The 18,683-nt window shown below is 50.3% G+C and overlaps 1 protein-coding gene across 4 annotated transcripts; it reads right to left on the reverse strand.

The window, feature by feature from the left end:
• Positions 1-12: 12 nt before the first annotated feature.
• Positions 13-17,594, reverse strand: BRD8 (bromodomain containing 8). Of its 4 annotated transcripts, none has more exons than XM_082324495.1 (22): positions 17,562-17,594; positions 17,006-17,102; positions 15,981-16,050; positions 14,913-14,962; positions 13,685-13,807; positions 13,465-13,545; positions 12,918-12,982; positions 12,166-12,302; positions 11,516-11,731; positions 10,080-10,224; positions 8,683-8,892; positions 7,990-8,270; positions 7,024-7,479; positions 6,573-6,666; positions 6,316-6,362; positions 5,733-5,947; positions 5,334-5,426; positions 5,061-5,129; positions 4,174-4,351; positions 3,410-3,514; positions 2,514-2,558; positions 13-1,364 (listed from the first exon to the last, which is right to left on the reverse strand). In XM_082324495.1, the coding sequence occupies exons 1-22, from the start codon at positions 17,578-17,580 to the stop codon at positions 1,305-1,307; spliced, it is 2,856 nt and encodes a 951-aa protein (XP_082180621.1). In that variant the 5' UTR covers positions 17,581-17,594; the 3' UTR covers positions 13-1,304. The 4 variants fall into 4 exon arrangements, with proteins under 4 accessions (XP_082180621.1, XP_082180622.1, XP_082180623.1 ...); XM_082324494.1 differs by lacking the exon at positions 13-1,364 and adding an exon at positions 1,589-1,914; XM_082324496.1 differs by lacking the exon at positions 2,514-2,558.
• Positions 17,595-18,683: the final 1,089 nt, after the last annotated feature.

Here is an 18,683-nt window from a genome sequence, read left to right on the forward strand (position 1 = left end):
GAGGCCATAAAAGTCCATATCAGAAATTCGTTCCCAATTTCAGCAGTGAAGGATTTCAGCAGTTCCCAATTTCAGCCAGCAAACCAAAGGATTCTACATTTCTAGCATCAAACGTAGAGTGATTCTTGATGGAAATACACCTCAGCCAAACATGGGACTCAACACAGCAGGCATAACCAATTTCAACACAAAACTTGTGAAAATCAAGGTAAGGTAAAAATCCCTCTGGTCTTAATCGCAGCGGCTCAGTTTCCTGCAACTTCTGTGTCATAAAGCTGCGCCCTGTACCTGCTGCACAAAGACGCGCAGCCCACTCCCAGCCGCTGCAAGCATCAGGAAGGATAACGTTGGTTCAGTTTTTTTTTCCCCTGGAAGTTCATGGGGGCAGAAAATACGCAAGTTTCACCTCACAAGTCATATAAGCAGAAAATAAGAAGGTGGCTTGAAAATTGTCAGAAAGAACTTAAAACTCAGTTAAGCATCCGTGCTGCTGAGGGAAAGAACCGTAATTTCCAGTGGAGAGAAACAGTTGACAAGCTCCAGTGTGAAACCAGGTACTAGCATGCCTACAGCTGCTGGAATGGCAGGAGATTCTCACTTCGACAAATTGCTGGGGAAAGAATGCAAGGTACGTTTCAGTGCATTGGTCTCTTAAGGAAAGCTCCAACAAGACCGTAGTATTTAACTTCTCATGGTTAGATCTCCCGTTTCATCGCAACAGTGCCATATTCTCACACGCTCAAGCAGGGAATCTTCCCCTCCATCCAACATTCCCACGATTAACGGATTGTCTCTAGTGTCAAAGCTCTGCCGTGCTTGGGTGCTATATGGATGACGGGAAGAGAGTTGTATCTGCAGATATTCAAGACACGTACGCACCCTTGTACAAACCCAGGGCTCCTCACTGCAGAGCTGCGATGCTAAGTACACTGCACGCTGTACACTGTATTTGTTCCCAGACTTTAATATACATACACATTTACACATCACTAGTAAAAATCTGTACACTTCACATTACAGTACATACGAGCCACCAGTTGCTAGCTAACACCAGAACACTGATGAAGCCCAAGACGACTGCCCTAAAACAGGCAGGGGGGCTAGTCTTCCCCTCCAGGGAAGTTTCTTTGGGTTACACATTCCGACGAGACGCTGCTTTCCAGAGGGGCAAGCGAAGAAGGCGGACCAGGTTCCAGAAATGGACCTGCAAGCTTTTCTTCCTCCTCCCAACAGCTGTTAACAGCATCTTGCTTGCGCTCCAGCTCTGGATGCCAGGTGCTGGGATTTTCTGTCTGCCTGCAGCATCATTTCTTCATCTTCATGTCTGCCTCGATGGCACAGCGACGCCCTCTGGTGCCGCCGTCCTAGTCACAAGGCAAAGAAAAAGAGCGAGTTATGCAACCCTAAACGCAAAAAGACTTCCTCCAGCACTCGGGGAGGTAAGGAATTGCACATCTGGTAACAACTTTTCACGCCTTCCAAACAGCAGAAAGGGAAGCTGCCCTACGAAGGCCCGGGGCGGCCTGCCTGCAGACCTACCTACAATTCGCTCTGGACACAGCACAGGTGCTGGATTTGCAGCATCTCTGTGCGCTGCTGGCAGCCAGGGCAGAGAGAGGCAACAGGGCTCTCGCGCAGACAGATGCTTTCGGAGCCTGTGCAGTGCAGGCTTTCTCCTAAGTGGCAGATTCTAGCTTGGCTCTTAAGATGGGAAGAGGAAACTGCTGACTAACCTACCTTATCAGCTGCTGATCCCTACGGGAAGTGCTCCTCCAGTTGAGTGACCCTGGCACTAGCTCCCTAGTTTCTCCGCACAGCTCCTTTCCATGAGTAGAAGGCGAGCTGAGAGCTTCCTTTGATCCGCTGCCCTCTCCCTCTGGCTGACATGCTGACTCTCCTGGAGTACTCCTCTGTCTTTAGATATATGCGAGAGAAAAAAACAACTCTCCATCTTCCTCCCCTCTCTCCTCCCCGCAACTCAGAGACTTGGGGTTTTCCCGGAGGGAATATTTTTCCAAACACTTCCAGATCACCACAGGCACAGAGCAAGGTATTTCTGCAGAGCATCTTATTTCCCTTCTGGACCGTGAATGATAAAGGAGTACACAGCTGACTCCTCACCTTCCCAAGACCCTTTGCACTGTCTCGAACGTGCGGAGGGGGCTGCTGTATAAGCACGAGAGATGTAAGAACTACAGTACTGCACCACTTGGTCTGTCTTCCCACTTACATGGAAAGAAAGCAGGAGAGAAGTTGTGGAAAAAAGCAAAGGCAGATGACAGAACGAGAACACTTGGAACCAGAAGAAAAGCCTGAAGCCCCTCCCACTCCCCCACGCTGAGAACAAGGGACTGAGATGTTTCTTCTCTAGCGATCGTGGTTGTACAGCCCCTGAGTTAAACACACACCGCTGCAACGCTAAGGGTGCTGTGACAGTGCAGCGATCACCCAGACAAGGAGCAGAGCACACTGCCAGCAGTACTGCAGTACTGCTGGAGCCTTTCAATACTTACAAAGAGAGAGAGAAGGAAGGCAGGAGAGCCCATTGGGACACTGTCCTGTTAAAAGGCCAAACAGAAGGACTTATCAGATATCAGATACGGAAATGCACACACCACATAGAAGCACTGAGCCCACACACGAGCATAGAGAAACATGTGCCCCACTCCCTTTCCCACATGGCATCAGTCTTATGCAGCAGGAACATAAAAACGGACAAAAGAGGGATGCTGCGAGAGGCAGAAAGCTAGGAAAGGGATATTCCCTCCTTGGCCATGGCAAGGCCTGGTCTACCAAACAATCTCTGCACTGTGCAGTCGCCACTACAACCAGCCAGGCAGTCCTTGCTGTCACAATGTCGTGTGCACCAGCTGAGAGCACTTGAGATCACTTAATCAAGTCTGGATGCGTCCTTACAGCAGGAAAAAAAAATATCTACACTGCTATTAGTTCAGATCAGTGTGGAAGTCAAAGGTTCTCTGGTGTGTTTTACACAGCAAACCAGACCGGAGTGATTCCCTGGTTCTAAAATCTGAGTAGGAAGTGAAGAACACGGCAGAGGCTAGTCTTCCAGTTCTCTACACCTTCACCTTCCTGCCACATCACGCCTCTTCCAATACTCTGTTGTTCATTTCCCTACACTTTTCATCGCTTGTTTTTAAAAACAGGGAACAGAGGTATTGGGATTACAGAAATAATTCATAAGACCTGCCTCTGGGACGATGTACAGCTCCAGAGCTAAAATCTAAGCAATGGCCACATTTAAAGAAAAATTTGTTCACAAGAAGATGCCGGAGCCATTGCAATCTCAAAACACATTCTGCCTGTCTTTGGTATGGGAACTTCATGCAGTATCTTGGGATTCTCCAAAAGATACCGAGTGCCCTTCCACAGGGTGCAGCACTCTCACCTTCTCCGAAGCATCTTGCTTGCGAGTGGAGTCTCGCCCACGCAGGCTCTTTGCACTAATCCCTGACTCCGATGTTTGCATGATCAGTTGTGTGGCCAGAAATTGCTGCAAGAAAACCACACTCTCTTAAGATTCTCAGGCAAAACAAGCTCAGTGAGTGTGTGTCAGTTAACTATCGCAAACCACAGGCTGGCAATGATTGGGTCAGAGGCAGTTTCAGTTCCTTGTCTGCTGCTCAGAATAAGTTCCCCCATTTACCTCAGGAGCCACAAGTCCTGAGGAACTATAAAACCCCAGTTCAAACTCTGTTAGCCCTGCCAGTTGGGCCACTCTACTTCACCAGAAATTTTAAGTGGCGTATATTCACCGGACACAGTTTCATGTACACTTTAAACCAGCACAAACCAGCACAGCCACCAAAAGAAGCAATCGCGTCCCCTGTCATTCACCATTCTTGTTGCTTGTTTCTGTTCCTGAACCACACCCTGGTTCTTGCTGGCCTAAGCATTTCCCTGAAGGAAATTAGATTTGAAATAGGTCTGGGCTGAACCTAAAAAACATTTTGCTGTGTTAGTTTTAAATTATCCACAGTCTAGTTCACCACAAACACCTGAGCTAGCACAAGAGAGATGCAGGGAAAGATGGGACTACTTCATTCAAAGACACCGTGAGTGAAACTGTTGTCTCACGTCCCGAAGTCTTTCTCATCCCTACGGACCAAGGCAGGTGCTCTGCCCTGCACTGGCCTCAGGTCTGTACTTTACCTGGATCTGCTCCAGGACATCTCGCTGCATCTCCACAGCCATGTGGTACACATCGTGGTCAGAGCTGTTGTACATAACTGCGTTTTGAAACATCAGCATAATATCACGCTGGAACTCAGCTGTGGTTCGTATCAGCCCATTCTCAATGTTCTTTTTGATGGTAGATAAATCCATTGGCCTATGAAAGAAATGCAGTCAAAACAGCAACAGAAATATTTAACTCTTGCCCCTCTCTGTTGCGAACAGCCCTGGGTCTGTGACACGTCTCGTTAAACCATCTATTTAATTTAGCCAAATAGGTTCTCCCCCACACAGGCTGTGTTCCCGAGTACCAAGGCCTCGGGTCAGAAGACACAAACTGTCCACCAGTTACCATGAATGGTAACAACGGCGTCACAGATGCCTCGGGAGAGGCATCACTGGAGGAGACACTAAGGAGCTAGAGCTGCAGCCACTGAATGGTTTAGGAGAGATTTTGGGGGCTAGCAGGGGATTCTGGTAATTCTTCCAGAAGAGTCCACTACCTGGGGCAGTAAAAAGTGCTGATTGAAGAAGACAGGTCTTGGGAATTTCAAAGATTAAATCCTACCCTTGGACAGAAACTCGGAGAAGCAGATCAGTCACATACCACCTTACTGATAAAAAATGTTCTGTGTAAGTCAGCGTACTTCATTCAAAGACAGGGCTGTGTAAAGACGCGTATCTGTTACTGAAGACGACCCTTTTCTTGAGGAAACCTGTTTCTGACTGAATCATGCCAGAAAAAAATAATTTTCCGAGTCTTGCAGTCTGCATGGCAGCCAAAAACTACATCGTTCCTGCCAGAAATCCCTACGCAAATATGCAAATATACAGAGTCCTAATGAGAGAAGACTGCCGAGACTCACCTCTGCACAATACTGTGGTAGCCCGGTGCTATATCATCAGTCACAGGCTGTAGGAAGACATTGGCGTACCTGCAGAGAGAAGGAGTCCGCTTAGTGCCCCATCCTTGCTGGTAAATATTTGTTTCGTGCTCTCATGTTTATTTGTCTGCTACCAGTAACAATATGATTCATCCTCTCCCGGTACCGAGGCAGACCAGCTTCCGAGATGGGAGAGCAGAGACCTGTCTAGGATTAGTCACTTCTTTCTGCCAGTTCTCAAGACATCAAACTCACCTGTGATTAGCTGCTGCTCTCCAAACTAGCATGATGGCTTTCTTCCAGATCTTCTGGGCCTGTATTGCTTCCTGGTCCTCGCTGCACACTGAGCTGGGAAGAAAAGAACAGGACTTCCTTCAGGAGTCTGCGTGCTGCCTCGGAGCAGAAACCTTATGGTTTATTGTGCCTTTGACACGCCTACGCTAACCCACGCCAAAGACGGAAAGAAAAAAATGGGGCCTGGTACTATGGCGCTGTCTGCACACTTGCACTTGTAAGCGAGAATCACACACATCACCAACAAATTCCCCCTTTGGACGCACTCAGTCAGCAACACAGAAATGAGAACCCTACGCTCCCTCCACAAAACAGCCTGGGATTTGCCCCTGCGGGCCTGGGAGCTTCGCTGATACTCACAACTGCGAGGAGGCTGGGCTGCTGGGGATGGAGTCGGCCAGCGTGTGAGACTGCAAAGGTGCATTATGGACACTGAAGCCATCATCGCTCTCACTCACGGGGGGTTCGTTATCCATCTCTGATAGATATCCCTCACCCTGATCTTCTTCTTTGGGTTCCTCCAAACTGGCAGCCTCACTGGCACCATCCTCATCATCCTCTTCACCCTGCCCATCCTGAAAGACAGAGGGTTCATGAGCGTGCACAGCCAGCTACAGCAGCAACTCAGAGTCTCCAAAGCAACTATGGTTCAGCAAGCAAAGTGATTTTCTTGCTACGGCTGCTGACAACTGTACGGGCACTTTCGCAAAGTCCTCATCGCTCTATCCTGCCCTGCCTCGCCCCGCACAGACAGACACACACATACACGCAGCTTTACAGCGCCCAAAGCAATCTCCCCTTTAGCTCCCACTGCAGACTGCCCGATTTTCTTCTCAGTGCAGAAAGCTGAAAAGCTTTGCTTTTCAGCAGATGAGAGCCAGGAAGCAGCAGCAGTGAGATGCTACTAACGAACCCAAGATGACTACAACCAATCCAGAATTACCTTCATCTGACTCCTAAACAGGGCTTGGGCCTCCTCCTTCATTGACTCTGTGAAAGAAAGAAAAGCAGAAAGGTTGATTCTCCAAAGCAGTCTTTCCTACAAAAGCTCCTGCACCAATGCCTACTGTCCTGCAGTAATTACCACTGTTCCTACACGTATCTTTTCTCCCTCCTCCCCAAAAAACCTGAACCAGATCACTGCCATCTATCCAGCTAATAATGTTGCATGTAAAAGATTTCCTAGCTGAATTAAGTTACCTGACAGCTCAAATTTGTGCTGAACATCAGCCTGTGAGGAGTCTTCACTCACATTTGGGACTTGTGGAGGGGATGAATCATCATCAGGTGGGGTCTGGAGGGAAGAGAAATGCACAAATCTAGATGTTTGTGTCAGCTTACTTCAGTGAAGGTGTGGGCACATCTCACTCACCCTAACCTAACTCAAGGCAATGAAGCTCGCTGAGCACCTTCCCAACAGCAATTCTGCACATGGGCGGGGGGAGGTACATAAAGGTACTGCCTAAAGCAGAGAGCTTCTCTGCAGATCGAACGGATCAGCAGCACGACTCCCCAGAAAACAGTCACTCACATTCATTGAAGGGTCACCTCCAACCCAGCAGTCATCCTTCCTCTAAACTTCTCTCCTACCTGCCACAACTGCTCCTTTCTTTCCCCACACCAGTTCCAGACAGCCTCTCTGCTCACATACCTCTGTCTTCACTGTATTGTGCACTGCGTCTTCTCCCTTGGCCGATTCTATCTCAATTTCAGAAGTCTCTCCTGCTGCTACAGCTGCTCTTTGATCCTCTTCTATCTCTTGACTTCTAAGCTCTGGTGTTTCCGTCACTCTTGCGGTGGCTGGTATGGTTTCCTCAGGGCCCAGCTGATTCTGCTCCTGCTCCGCAGGTTCTGTCTTTATTTCTGATCCCAGCTCGCCAATGCCCATGAGGTCTCGAATTCCCTTTGCCTCTGGCTCCTCACACTCCAGTCTCTCCTGCTTCACCGTCACAGACACTTGGGGTATCTGGGCCTGTTTCTCATGCTCCTGACGAATTGAGTGTTCCCACGGGCCAGGCAGGGTCTGAGGGTCATCGGTATCTTCGCAGAAAGAAGACAGAGCAGCTTCAACAACTGCTGCATCCAGGACTTCAGGGTGGTCGTCTACCTTTATTGCCAAAACAAACACACAGCAGTGCAGGCCAAGGTCAGAAAAGAGGGATTAAAAAAAAAGTTCACGTTATTTGGTAATGAGACAATTGTGGAAAACAGGGTCTACTGGGTTTATAAAGTTGCCTTTCGCAGCCAGACTCGTATCACTCCCTGTGGAGTCTCCCGTGGAGCTTCCGTTTCAGAAATACAGCACTCCTGGAAAGTCTGCTGCAAGCGGCGCTCATTTGTCTGCCAGAGACATGACCCAAACCCTACCCAACATGAGGAAGAGGGAGATTTCTTTCTGCACTCTGAAGAGGAGCACCAGGCTAAACGTGGCAGACTAGCAGCAGTGGTGTCATAGGGTCATTTCCTACTGATCTGGACAACGATGGCAAGAATGTGCATTTTGGAATAGTTATTTCTTGCTTGTTTAAACTAACTAAATTGGTGAACAGTAATCACTTGAGATTAACCTAACTGGATGCGGAGCAAAAGGCACTGCCACTCTCCTTTGCTCATTTACCTTGTCCTCAATGATGGCTATAATATTTCCAACAGTATCGAAGTCCAGCTCTTCCCCCGTATAGGACACTGCAATATCCATTTTCTCAGCCAAATCCAGGTCTTCCTTCCCATCCATGCAGTGATCTTTGGAAGACCCCGCAGTGCTGCCAGCCCCAGAACCCAGGCACTCTTTCTTGATGGAATCAATGATCATGGATATTTCGCTGCTGTCCATGGACACGGTCACGGTATGGGAATCAGACACTGCCTCCATGGAAACACAGGCTTCTGGCTGGCTCACTGCACAAGGAGGAGGGTGACAATCAGAGACCAATCTGGAGAAGCCAAGCCCACATAAACAAATACTGCAGCAGATAAGACCAGGCACCAACCGCAAGTATCCCAGGTCCACCCACAACAGCATGGCTTAGAAAAACAAAAGACAAATATGGCTTTGCTTTCCCACAGTAGAGACAAAGTGAGATTCCAGCCCTTGAACCACAATCCAGCAAGATACCATTAGCACCCCCACCCCCACCCAGCAAATCCTGTTTAAAACCATCTGTTTGTTCCAGAACCCAGCCGTAACCATCCTTTCATCAAGGATGGCGAGTCTGAGGTGACAAAAGGCCGGCTCGCTGGGTGCTGATCCCACGGGAATTTCCGTTTTCCAGCAGTGCATGACCTACGAGTGCGTAGTTTAGGAACGCACCTGTGGCTACGCTTTCTGGAGCTGCAGCTGGTGGCACAACGGAGGGTGCTGACAGCGCGGGCATCATGACAATGGTTGCCTGGGACACAGGCTCTACGGGGGGTGGCAGGAGCTTAGCTGGAGGTTCGCTGGCAACAGCGGAGAAGGAAGCAAGAGGTGAGGTGAACTGTGCAGGACCAGCTTCTAAAAGCCGGGAAAGCGTAGGAGCACCTAACAGAGAGTAGAAGGGAAAAGCACATGAGCAAGAAGCAGCCACCACTGAAGTCCACAAAACCACCACTGGGCCCTTCGCTGTCTGGTGGCTCCTTCCGGGAAAAGACACTGAGAGGTACCTATAAACGGTCCCGAAAGCTATAGGGAGAACCCGCACCAAAAATGCACGACTCCTTTGTGTGTGCAGTCTGAGACAGAATCATGCAGACCAGGGGACACCGTGTTCAACGTAAGGGCTGGACAGGCTAAGCCACACATGCAGAGAGATGCCCTTCCAAAGGCTCATCCCAATACAGTTAGGGGAAATCTGAAACCCAGTGCTGAGAGAGCCACACAAGGTAAGCCAAGACAAACAGTCATCACAGGAGCTGGAAGGGAGCGAAGGGGATCTCTTTGCAGGTCTTTCCTGGAGAATTCCTCTTATAGCAAAGGTTGCCACTCAGCTGTCATTTCCAGCCTGAATTTACTGAACCGTTTGGACCAAATTAACAGGTCTTAAAGAACAGACATGGATAAGGAAAGTGAGATTATTCATATGGAATTATACATGAATGAATGGCAGAAATCCTAAATTGCAGACAATGTGACTAAACCACTGGTTAGCACGAGCTGAGAAGAAACTTCACCCTAGGCACGTTGTTCTGACAGGCTCAGTGCCAAGACTCTTGCACTGTCCCTCTCACCCCCCTCTGTGGAACTTACTCGGGAGCTCACAGTCCCCTGTGGTCTAATCCTGAACAGAGCTCTAAGCTTTACCTCTAAGCTAAAGCAGAGGTAAGACACGTGACTTCTCCAGATTCACAGGGAGCTGCAGTTTGAGAATCAGATACCAGACCAATTTTTCCCCAACTCCCGGTCAACTAACCCTTTATTTCTACACTGAAATGCCTGGTATAAGCCAGTGTCAAAACCAGCAAACTAGACTGCATGGACCAGGACCGAATCAAGTCTAATTGTTTTGGTCATTTCAGATCAAGGCACTCCTTTTTTCTGTAAGGATTAGAGTCTTCTTAAAAAAACAGTAGGGGTGAGAGGGACAGGGATACAGAAACAGGAACACAACTCATAAAGAAGCCCCAAAACCAGCCAGGCCAGATGTCCCTCGTCTCCCTCCAAAGAGAATTCACAGAACAGTCTGAGGGAACATCTGAAGGGAGAACTGTACAGGGAGAGTCCTGAGTTACCTGAAGCAGCAGGAGATGCAGGGACAGCACCAGGTGCCGACTGCATTTCCCCACTGTGCAGCACTGGAAGGACGCTTCCTACCTCCAGCAGGACTCCTGAGCTGTTCATGTGACCAGAAGCCACTGCCATTTCGTTTTCACCGACCTGCCAAAGGAGGACACAACTGAAGCTCCTGGAGATACCACCACATCAGTGATTCTCTGCCAGATCTGCACCTCCACGAATATGTCAGTCATTTGCTGTCTCAGCATTTATTTTGCGCTTTTTGTCCAGTCTAGTGCCTGCCTGAGGCCCCTTATGCAAGAGCACAACGTGACAGTCTGAAATTAGTTGCTGTTTTCAGCTACAATGCAGCTGCAGTGCCACCTTCCTTTGAAGTTAGGCCAAATACATCATTTGCTCTACCTTAGTTCCTCTGTTCAAGGACCTCACAATCCTTTACAGACACCGGTCTCTCTACCCCCTGAGATGGCATGGAATTATCCCTTATTTTGAGTTGAGGGCAACTGAAGCACCAAGATGGCAAGTAACTCTATCAAGGTCACGCAGTAAACCTATGACGGACCTTGAAGCAGACGTAAAACAGCCCTGTCGATACAAAGAAAACCCAGCCTTCCACAGCCATTATCTTTCCTTGCTCCACCCTACGTTACATTGCACCCTGCAAACATAGAACCCATGGAACATTTACCCAAGCTAACAAATAGAAAAGACCCCAAATCTGACTATTAAAAAAAAAAGAAAGTCAACAGCAATACACCTATTCCATCACACAAGCACTAACACAGGGAATCCGTGCCACGGGCAGGCTGATGGCTGCTGTTTTCAAACTGGGCTCTGAAAAGTGCCAGCAATGGTCGCCCTCCGACGACTTCCAGGGTCACTAACACCAGCAGGGTCAAAGCAGCTTGTCATCACCGTGATTTTAATAACTGTCTACAACTATGAGAGGACTGAAGCACTTCAATATTGGTCATAAACCCATTAAAGGGCTCCATACTCCTATGCTAAGACCCATTACAAATATTGAAGCTCAGCTTCCTGCCAAGATGTAAAGAAGAACTGCGAGCCCAAAGCAGGAATCACCAAGATCACCTCCATGGAGACTGATCGGGCTGCTGCTGACTAACGCCCCCTCCTCCGGAGAGAACGATTTCCTCTAGCAAAGCCTGCAACTCCAGCTCCACACGACTGAGGGAGACAGCCAGTCCTACGTGCTGAATAATTCCTGCAGTCCTGCACCCACAGTACTGCTGGGAAAGGGTCCCACCTCTGTGGCTCACAGGGGTAATTATATCTCTCAGATACCACTTCTGTTGGGACTCTCACAAAAACTGTATGTTTTTAAAAAGCCTTTGCAGCTCCCCCTTTTTCAGTGGGAGAGTCTGGAGCTAATTGTTTGTGTGCTTGCATATATGAGCAGAGAGCTCCATACCAGCCTGGGGCTTGTGGGCAGGAGACTGCCCTTCTTCAGCAGCTCTGAGAGCAGAGGGGAAGGAGGCGGAGTTGCTTTCTGTCCTAGCATCTTTTTCTGGGGTGAATCATCAGTGACTGGGGTCATGGGGGCATCCAGGGGAGCAGAGCCTGGAGGGGTGTCAGGGATTCCAATGAAGGAGGCAACTGGGGTGCTGGGCAATGTCCCTGGAGTGACCTGAGAAAGAGAAAAACCACACTGTTCAAAGCCACACTCCACCACACGGACTAGCCCCACTTGCTCCTTCCCCCAAGAGCATTGATCCAGCACGCCACAGACACCTACTCCATTCACTCGCTACACCTACTCCAGGCGTATGCTCGCACCCTTTCCCTGCCCTGTAGTGCCATTTCCCAGGCACACACAGAAAACTGCCTGGCCAACCCACTGCTGCCCCTACGTAGCCTTTGATCCAGGCACCTGATCATCACAGACACGGAAGAGGACACGTATCTCGAGCAGCACTGTACATCAACCACACTACAGCACTACCACAGCGAAAAGTCGGCAAAACAAGGCAAGGGCTTCTCCCCAGGCTCCTGTTCCATGATGGACGCAGAGCCCCATGTCCCAGGCTGGTCCTTCCCTCTTACCATGGGAAGCATCCTTACCCCCGGACTGGCCTCGTCCACAGCCGGCTGAGACAGATCTCCCAGAGCATAGTCTCCCCCTGGGGAGGTTGAGCCCGCAGGGGAGCGAACCATCACACCCGTTAATCGTCGTGGCGGATTCTTAATGGCCTGACGAGCTGGAAGAGAAGAGAAAAAAAAAGCGAGATTCCATGACTCCATCTTGGACAGTCCCTGAGAGTCACCTCTGACTTTATCCTGAAGAACCCTAAGAAAACCATTTATATTGTAGGAATTTCTTGCACCACACTACGCTCAGTTCACAAATAAAACTCTAGCATTGGGTAATGCCCTTTAATTTCAGATTTCTGTAGCAGTTGGGTAGTCACCACCTCCCACCACTGGTAGGTTAGTTCACTGAATTGCCCCGAGAATTATAAATTAATTAAACATTCAGAATAAATCTCTCTTCACTTTATCTTCAGACAATACTAAAACTGTAGGGAAAACTAAAGGGGTGAGAAGCCTGACACTCTAACAGAGCGCTCCTTGCTAATCCTGCTTCCTCTTAGATATACCTTTTCTACAGAATTTATTCCCTTCTTAGAAGTCTCTGCATTTTGCCCTGTTGCAAATACACTGCTGGAAAGAGAATATAATCTTTCTTTCGAACTCCTAGGGTCACGGAATTCCTTCTGAACAGGTCTTAATAAGACTTAAATATTTCCCAAATGTTGTTATGAACATACGCATCTCTCTCTGAGGAGGAGTAAGGAAGCTCATTTCCAGCTTACCCTGATAAGCAGCATCTGTAGCCTTCCTCTTGACTTCTGCCTCCTCTTCCTCCATTTTCTTCTTTCTGTATACGGAACCAAAACCTCCTGTCACACGGTGTCCCACTTCCCCTTGGCTCCTCCTGCAGCTTCCTGACCCCCACCCTATTCTCTCCAAATAGCGACCTGCCCCTGCAGACTCAGGCTCAGACCCTCGGAGGAGGGAAGCAGAGTCAGAGCCCGGTGAGGGAACGATGCACTTGGCAGGGTCAGAGAACGACACACTTGGCAGGGAATTTCACTTCCAGCTCATTATCAAAACGGAGGAGGCAAGCACGATGTTGCAAGCCATCACCGAGCTCTTCACTGAGAAACTCCAAAAGCTGTTCCGCACAAGCTGGTGCCCCCCAATCTAAACTAAGTCCACCCTCAGAGGCCAAAGCATCTGCCCAGCTGCCCTGTTTCTCCTAACCCAACGTATGCGGAGCAAGAGGTGTCTGACAAACACAGCATCAGGCAACTACAATCTCAGAAAAAAGCATAATATGGAAATAATTAAATAACCCACATCATAATCTCATTGCACAGCTCCTCCAGTCTGTTATCCATATGTCCGGCCTGGATCAGCTCTGCATCCTTCTTCAGCTGCCTGTAATCAGAAAATCTTCTTACTTATCACTGAACAATAAGCCCTGAGCGGCATTTTCACCCCAGCACCATCCCACTTAGGCCACTCTTTCAAGACAGGACTCTCAGGTGCACCGCAGCTTCATGCCTCTGCCACACACCTGTATTTCTCCTGTGTTTCTTTAATCATTTTCTTCAACTCCTCAACTCGTTCTGCAGTCAGTTTCCGCACAATAACATCTTCCACGGTTTCCACAACTTCTCCCTTCTCACCACGTTTTCTCCTATAGAATAAGAGAAAACCAAAACAGTTCAGACATGAAACACAGAAAACCCCATTTCTCCTTTCATAAACGGCTGCTGTCTCGTTCCTCACACAAACGCGCGCAAAAAAATCAACCTCCTCTTCCAGTTTCTCTTAAATGATATTGGACAGCACAATGTTCAAACAATCTCTTCTGAAAAGTTTATCTAATTCTTAAATGCGTCCAGTGTTAAAGACTTCAGGAATAGAGCAAAGATGCAAGCCCACCGCAAATTCTCAACCTGAAAAAAATCAATCGTTCAACTTCAGAGAAGACTCTTACTGCCCACAAAGAAACGTCTATTTTTTTTCCTCAGTAACTCTACGAAGTCTTTTGTCTTTGCAACTCTAGTGGTGAAGATCATTCAGCACTATCACAAACATATACTACTTTTAAACATCCTGCCTTTAATTCAATTTGATGCGAAATCTCAAAACAAAATGCCTGGATTACGGAGTGAGAAATATCTGAGACCACAAAGCTGTAGCGACAGCATTGACAACAAAACTATAAGAAACCACTGCAAAATAGAGACAAATACAAAACATTTCCCCTTCTCACTCTTGCTGTCTTTTCTACCCCTGTTCTGAATGATAATTTTATGTGTAAAGCTTCTGATCGATAAGACTAATATGTAGTGTTTTATTCCAGCCAAATAACTGCTGCTTTTTGCTGTGTTAAGCCCCAAACGCACACTGCAACTCTCACAAATGGAGCGGTGGCAAAGAGGCCCCAGTCACCCTGCCGTGTGTTGTAACGACAGCAGGGGCACACGGAAGACACTAACAAGTACACAGCGACCAGTTTTACAACCATGTGCTACTGAAATACTTCGGTCTTCTGAAAAAAGGAGACAAGATAAGGAGATATGGGAAGCATGTTCTAAGAAATACCTTGGGCTTGGCAATCTCCCCCACCCGCCATACCCTGATCCCACTGTCCACCCACCCCAGCTATCACGACTGAATCTCCTCATTCCTGTACGCTCCTTTTGGGAGGAGCGCTATCAAGTCCTTTGCTGTAAGAACCGACAAGTCCACCCCAAACTGCTGCAGACCGCGCTTGCTTCAGGCTTTGTACTCACTTAGGGGTCTCTGTAGTCTCCAAGAGCTCTGAATACTGAGAGGCACAGTGCTAAGAAGAAACAAAGAAAGTCAGAGGACACCAAAGAGTCAGCATCAGCAAACACCTATCAACAAAGCCTACAGGGCACTTGCTCCTACTTCTTCAGAGGTCTAACACTTCACGAACCTATCTGATAGTCTTCTCCAGACTTTCCCCCACGGCTGTAATTCAGTGCAGTGCAAAGCGAGGAAGCATATTCACTCTTTTACGCTAGCACTGCCCAGGCTGATCTCCAAAACAAAGCTAAAGAACAGACGCTCCCAACTAACAATTTAAAAATCAAAGCAAGCAAGCATGATTAGGAAAACTGTAGCTGTAACGTTTCTGTCTGTGAACATGAACCACAAATATTTCAATGGAGAAAACAAAATAACATTCTAGCAAGGCCAGTTTCACAGCTTAACAGAAACTGTAAGCATCATAAAAACCCCAGCTTCTCCTCCCTTGATTCTCTTAATCTCTGTCCCTTATACAACAAAAATCCCAGGTGCTTGCCCAAACAGCAGGACACACCAAAATATAAGGGCATCCACAAATTCCTGGGGCAAGGAATTCCACAGATTAATTACATGCCTGGCGAGGAACAACCTCTTTAGGTTTGCTTTGAACCTGCCTCCTGTCTTACTCAATAGCCTCTAAATCTTGTACTGGACAAACCACTAACCATTAATGCTTATTCATCCTCAACTTCATGCCACTTCTGATTATACGGACATCTGTCCTGTCTCCGTTACTCATCTCTTTTTTACGTTGAAGGGTTCTACCTCCCTTGGCCATCCCTTACAAGGAAGGTGTTTCATGCCTTTGATCATCCTTGTCTTTTCCTTAACCTCATCCAACTGTACTGTAAGCTCAAATTTAATTTCAGAAACAGAAAGATGTATTTCATCTGATTCATACAAAACTGATTCTTTAAAATTAATTTTGCTATCTTTTTTAAAAACAACAAATACATTATCTCAGGCAGCTGTCTTGCATATCCCATGCAGAACCCATTTTTTCCAAGACTCAAATGCCAGTATCTTACCTTCTGGGAAAACCAGTCAGGCGGGCGTCCCGGCTCTGCAAAAGGTTTGATGGCTCTGCTGACCGAGACCCTACAGGAGAGAAATGGCGAGTCCCCGTCAACTTACTTTCTTCCCCAACCAACATGCAGAGAAAAGATGCTGACCTGTCTTGACGTTCATCACTGAATCGCCCCCATAAACACAACGAACTTGCCAATGAGTTGTTATCACAGAATCGTTTAGGTTGGAAAAGAGCTTTAAGATCATTGAGTCCAACCATTAACCCAGCACTGCCAAGGCCACCACTAAACCATGTCCCTAAGCACCATATCTCCCCGGCTTTTAAATCCCCCCAGGGATGGGGACTCAGCCCCTGCCCTGGGCAGCCTGGGCCAGGGCCTGGCAGCCCTTTCGGGGAAGGAATTTTTCCCAATACCCAACCCAAACCTGCCCTGGTGCAGCTTGAGGCCGTTCCCTCTCATCCTACCCTATTATGTTTGGGAATTGTTGAAGTACAGCCCTTGGACTCAAGAATATTTGCCTATTCCCAAACAAACAACAGCTTCCCTCCCTTGCTTTGAAAAGCAAGTTTCTAGCAAGTTTCTAGCTGCTGATTTCCACAACAACTTTACTTTGGTGAGGGGAAAAAGGCAGCAAAACAGAGCTACAACTGCAGAAGCAACGCACAGGAGCCTGTGATCAAATTCCTTCCTTCATCACAACTCAGCTCTTCCAGTTTATGTTGGAATAACGTTACCCTCTGTTCTGATTAACACACTTTTTGTTTTCACACAGTAGCTATGACAACAGCAAAAAGATTTTCAAGGCACGCGTCTAATATTCCCATCTTTAATAGCACAACTTTGTTTTGAACAGAAAGTACACAGAAAGCAGAAGCATTTGCGACCAGCTGTTGCAGAACGAACGGCCATGGCGAACCGCCACGCACCGGCCCAGCACACAACCCCTGCTCTGCCCGGGGAGCCTCCCGCGCCCGCAAAGCCCGAGCGGCGGAGGCGACCCTCGCCCAGCCCCGCGCCCTTACCAGTTCTGGTCCCCGCTCCGCATGACGGAGGAGGCCAGGCAGAGCTTCTCGCGGATGGACCAGGGCTCGGTGGGGCCGGCGCTCAGCAGCTTGTGCTCTGCCGGGAGATGGAAGGGCTGCAGGGACCCGCGCCCCCGGGGACCCCCAGCCCGGAACCCCGACCGCTTGGCCCCGCCCCCTGGCCGCTGGCCCCGCCCCCGGCGGCGGCACCGACCATAGCCCCACCGTTCCCCTGGCCCCGCCCCCTCGGCGCTGACCACGCCCCCGTCGCACCGGCCACAGCCCCACCGCTCCCCTGGCTCCGCCCCCTCGGCGCTGACCACGCCCCCCTGCTGACCACGCCCCCCTGCGGCCGCACCGGCCATTGCCTCAGCCCTCCCGCGGCCCGCCCCCTCGCGCCACCGTTGGCCCCGCCCCCTCCCTGCCGAACCGCTCAATTCTCCTCAGGCCGTTCCCTCGCCCCCCTTCCCGCCCCAGCCCCGCCGCCGCCGCCGCCGCTTCCCTCGCCGCCGCCCGCCCGCTCCCCACCGCCTCTCCCGACAGGCCCCGCACTCACTGCCCGTCCCCGCCGCCATCTTCCCCGCCCGGCCCCAGGGAGGCAGGGCGGAGCCGCGCGCAAAGCCCGCCGGGAGGCTCTCAGGCCCCGCCCCCGCTGCCCCCACGGCGGGCGCTGATTGGCGGCCGGGACGGCGCGGGCCCCCATTGGCGGAGCGGGCGGGCGGCGAGGTTTGAAACCCCAACAGTAGGCGCCGCGCGGACGCGAGGTGGGCGGGAGGCGGCGGAGCGGGCTCCGTGAGGGCTCCGTGAGGGCTCCGTGAGGGCTCCGTGAGGGCTCCGTGAGGGGAGCGGGGGCCTTTGCAGCGGTCTGCGGGCGTGAAGGGTGAGCGAGGGGGCCTGTGGGGGGGTGGCGGTTTCGGGTGGGTGCGGAGAAGCCCCGTGCGGCCGCCTGTACCGGTGTGGGCAGGCCGCGTGTGGCGGTCTCTGGGGGTGTGTGTGTGGTGGGGGGCGGCCTGTGTGTGTGTGTGTGTGGGTCCCGCGAGGTGGTCTGCGTACCTGTTATGTACCCCCATGCGGTGGGGGTGTGCGTGTGTGTGGTTTCTTATGTGGTGGTCTCTGCCTGTGGTGGTGGGGGTTGTGGGGGTGTAGGTGGTGTGTCTGGGGTCTGGTGTGGTGGTGGGGGTGTAGGTGGTGTGTCTGGGGTCTGGTGTGGTGGTGGTGGGGGTGTAGGTGGTGTGTCTGGGGTCTGGTGTGGTGGTGGTGGGGGTGTAGGTGGTGTGTCTGGGGTCTGGTGTGGTGGTGGTGGGGGTGTAGGTGGTGTGTCTGGGGTCTGGTGTGGTGGGGGGGGTGTAGGTGGTGTGTCTGGGGTCTGGTGTGGTGGTGGGGGGGGTGTAGGTGGTGTGTCTGGGGTCTGGCGTGGTGGTGGTGGGGGTGTAGGTGGTGTGTCTGGGGTCTGGCGTGGTGGTGGTGGGGGTGTAGGTGGTGTGTCTGGGGTCTGGCGTGGTGGTGGGGGTGTAGGTGGTGTGTCTGGGGTCTGGTGTGGTGGTGGGGGTGCGTGTGTGCATATGCAGCTCCTGTGTGTCAGCCTGCGTGTGGAGGGAGGGTTCTGTGTAGCAGTCTGCTTTTGTGGGGAATGGACAGGTACGGCGGTGGTGGTAGGCTGCGTGTGTGGGGAGCAAAG

The sequence above is a fragment of the Platalea leucorodia genome, assembly GCF_965183815.1.
Source record: "Platalea leucorodia genome assembly, chromosome: 11".
In the NCBI taxonomy this organism is placed as follows: Eukaryota; Metazoa; Chordata; class Aves; order Pelecaniformes; family Threskiornithidae; genus Platalea; species Platalea leucorodia.

Bases quoted from the DNA above. Each gene is read 5' to 3' on its own strand.
- BRD8 (XM_082324494.1), bottom strand. The intron at 11,732-12,165 runs GTAAGGATGCTT...TCTCTTTCTCAG, and splicing joins TGGACGAGGCCAGTCCGGGG to GTCACTCCAGGGACATTGCC. The intron at 6,667-7,023 runs GTATGTGAGCAG...TCTTCCCTCCAG, and splicing joins ACAATACAGTGAAGACAGAG to ACCCCACCTGATGATGATTC.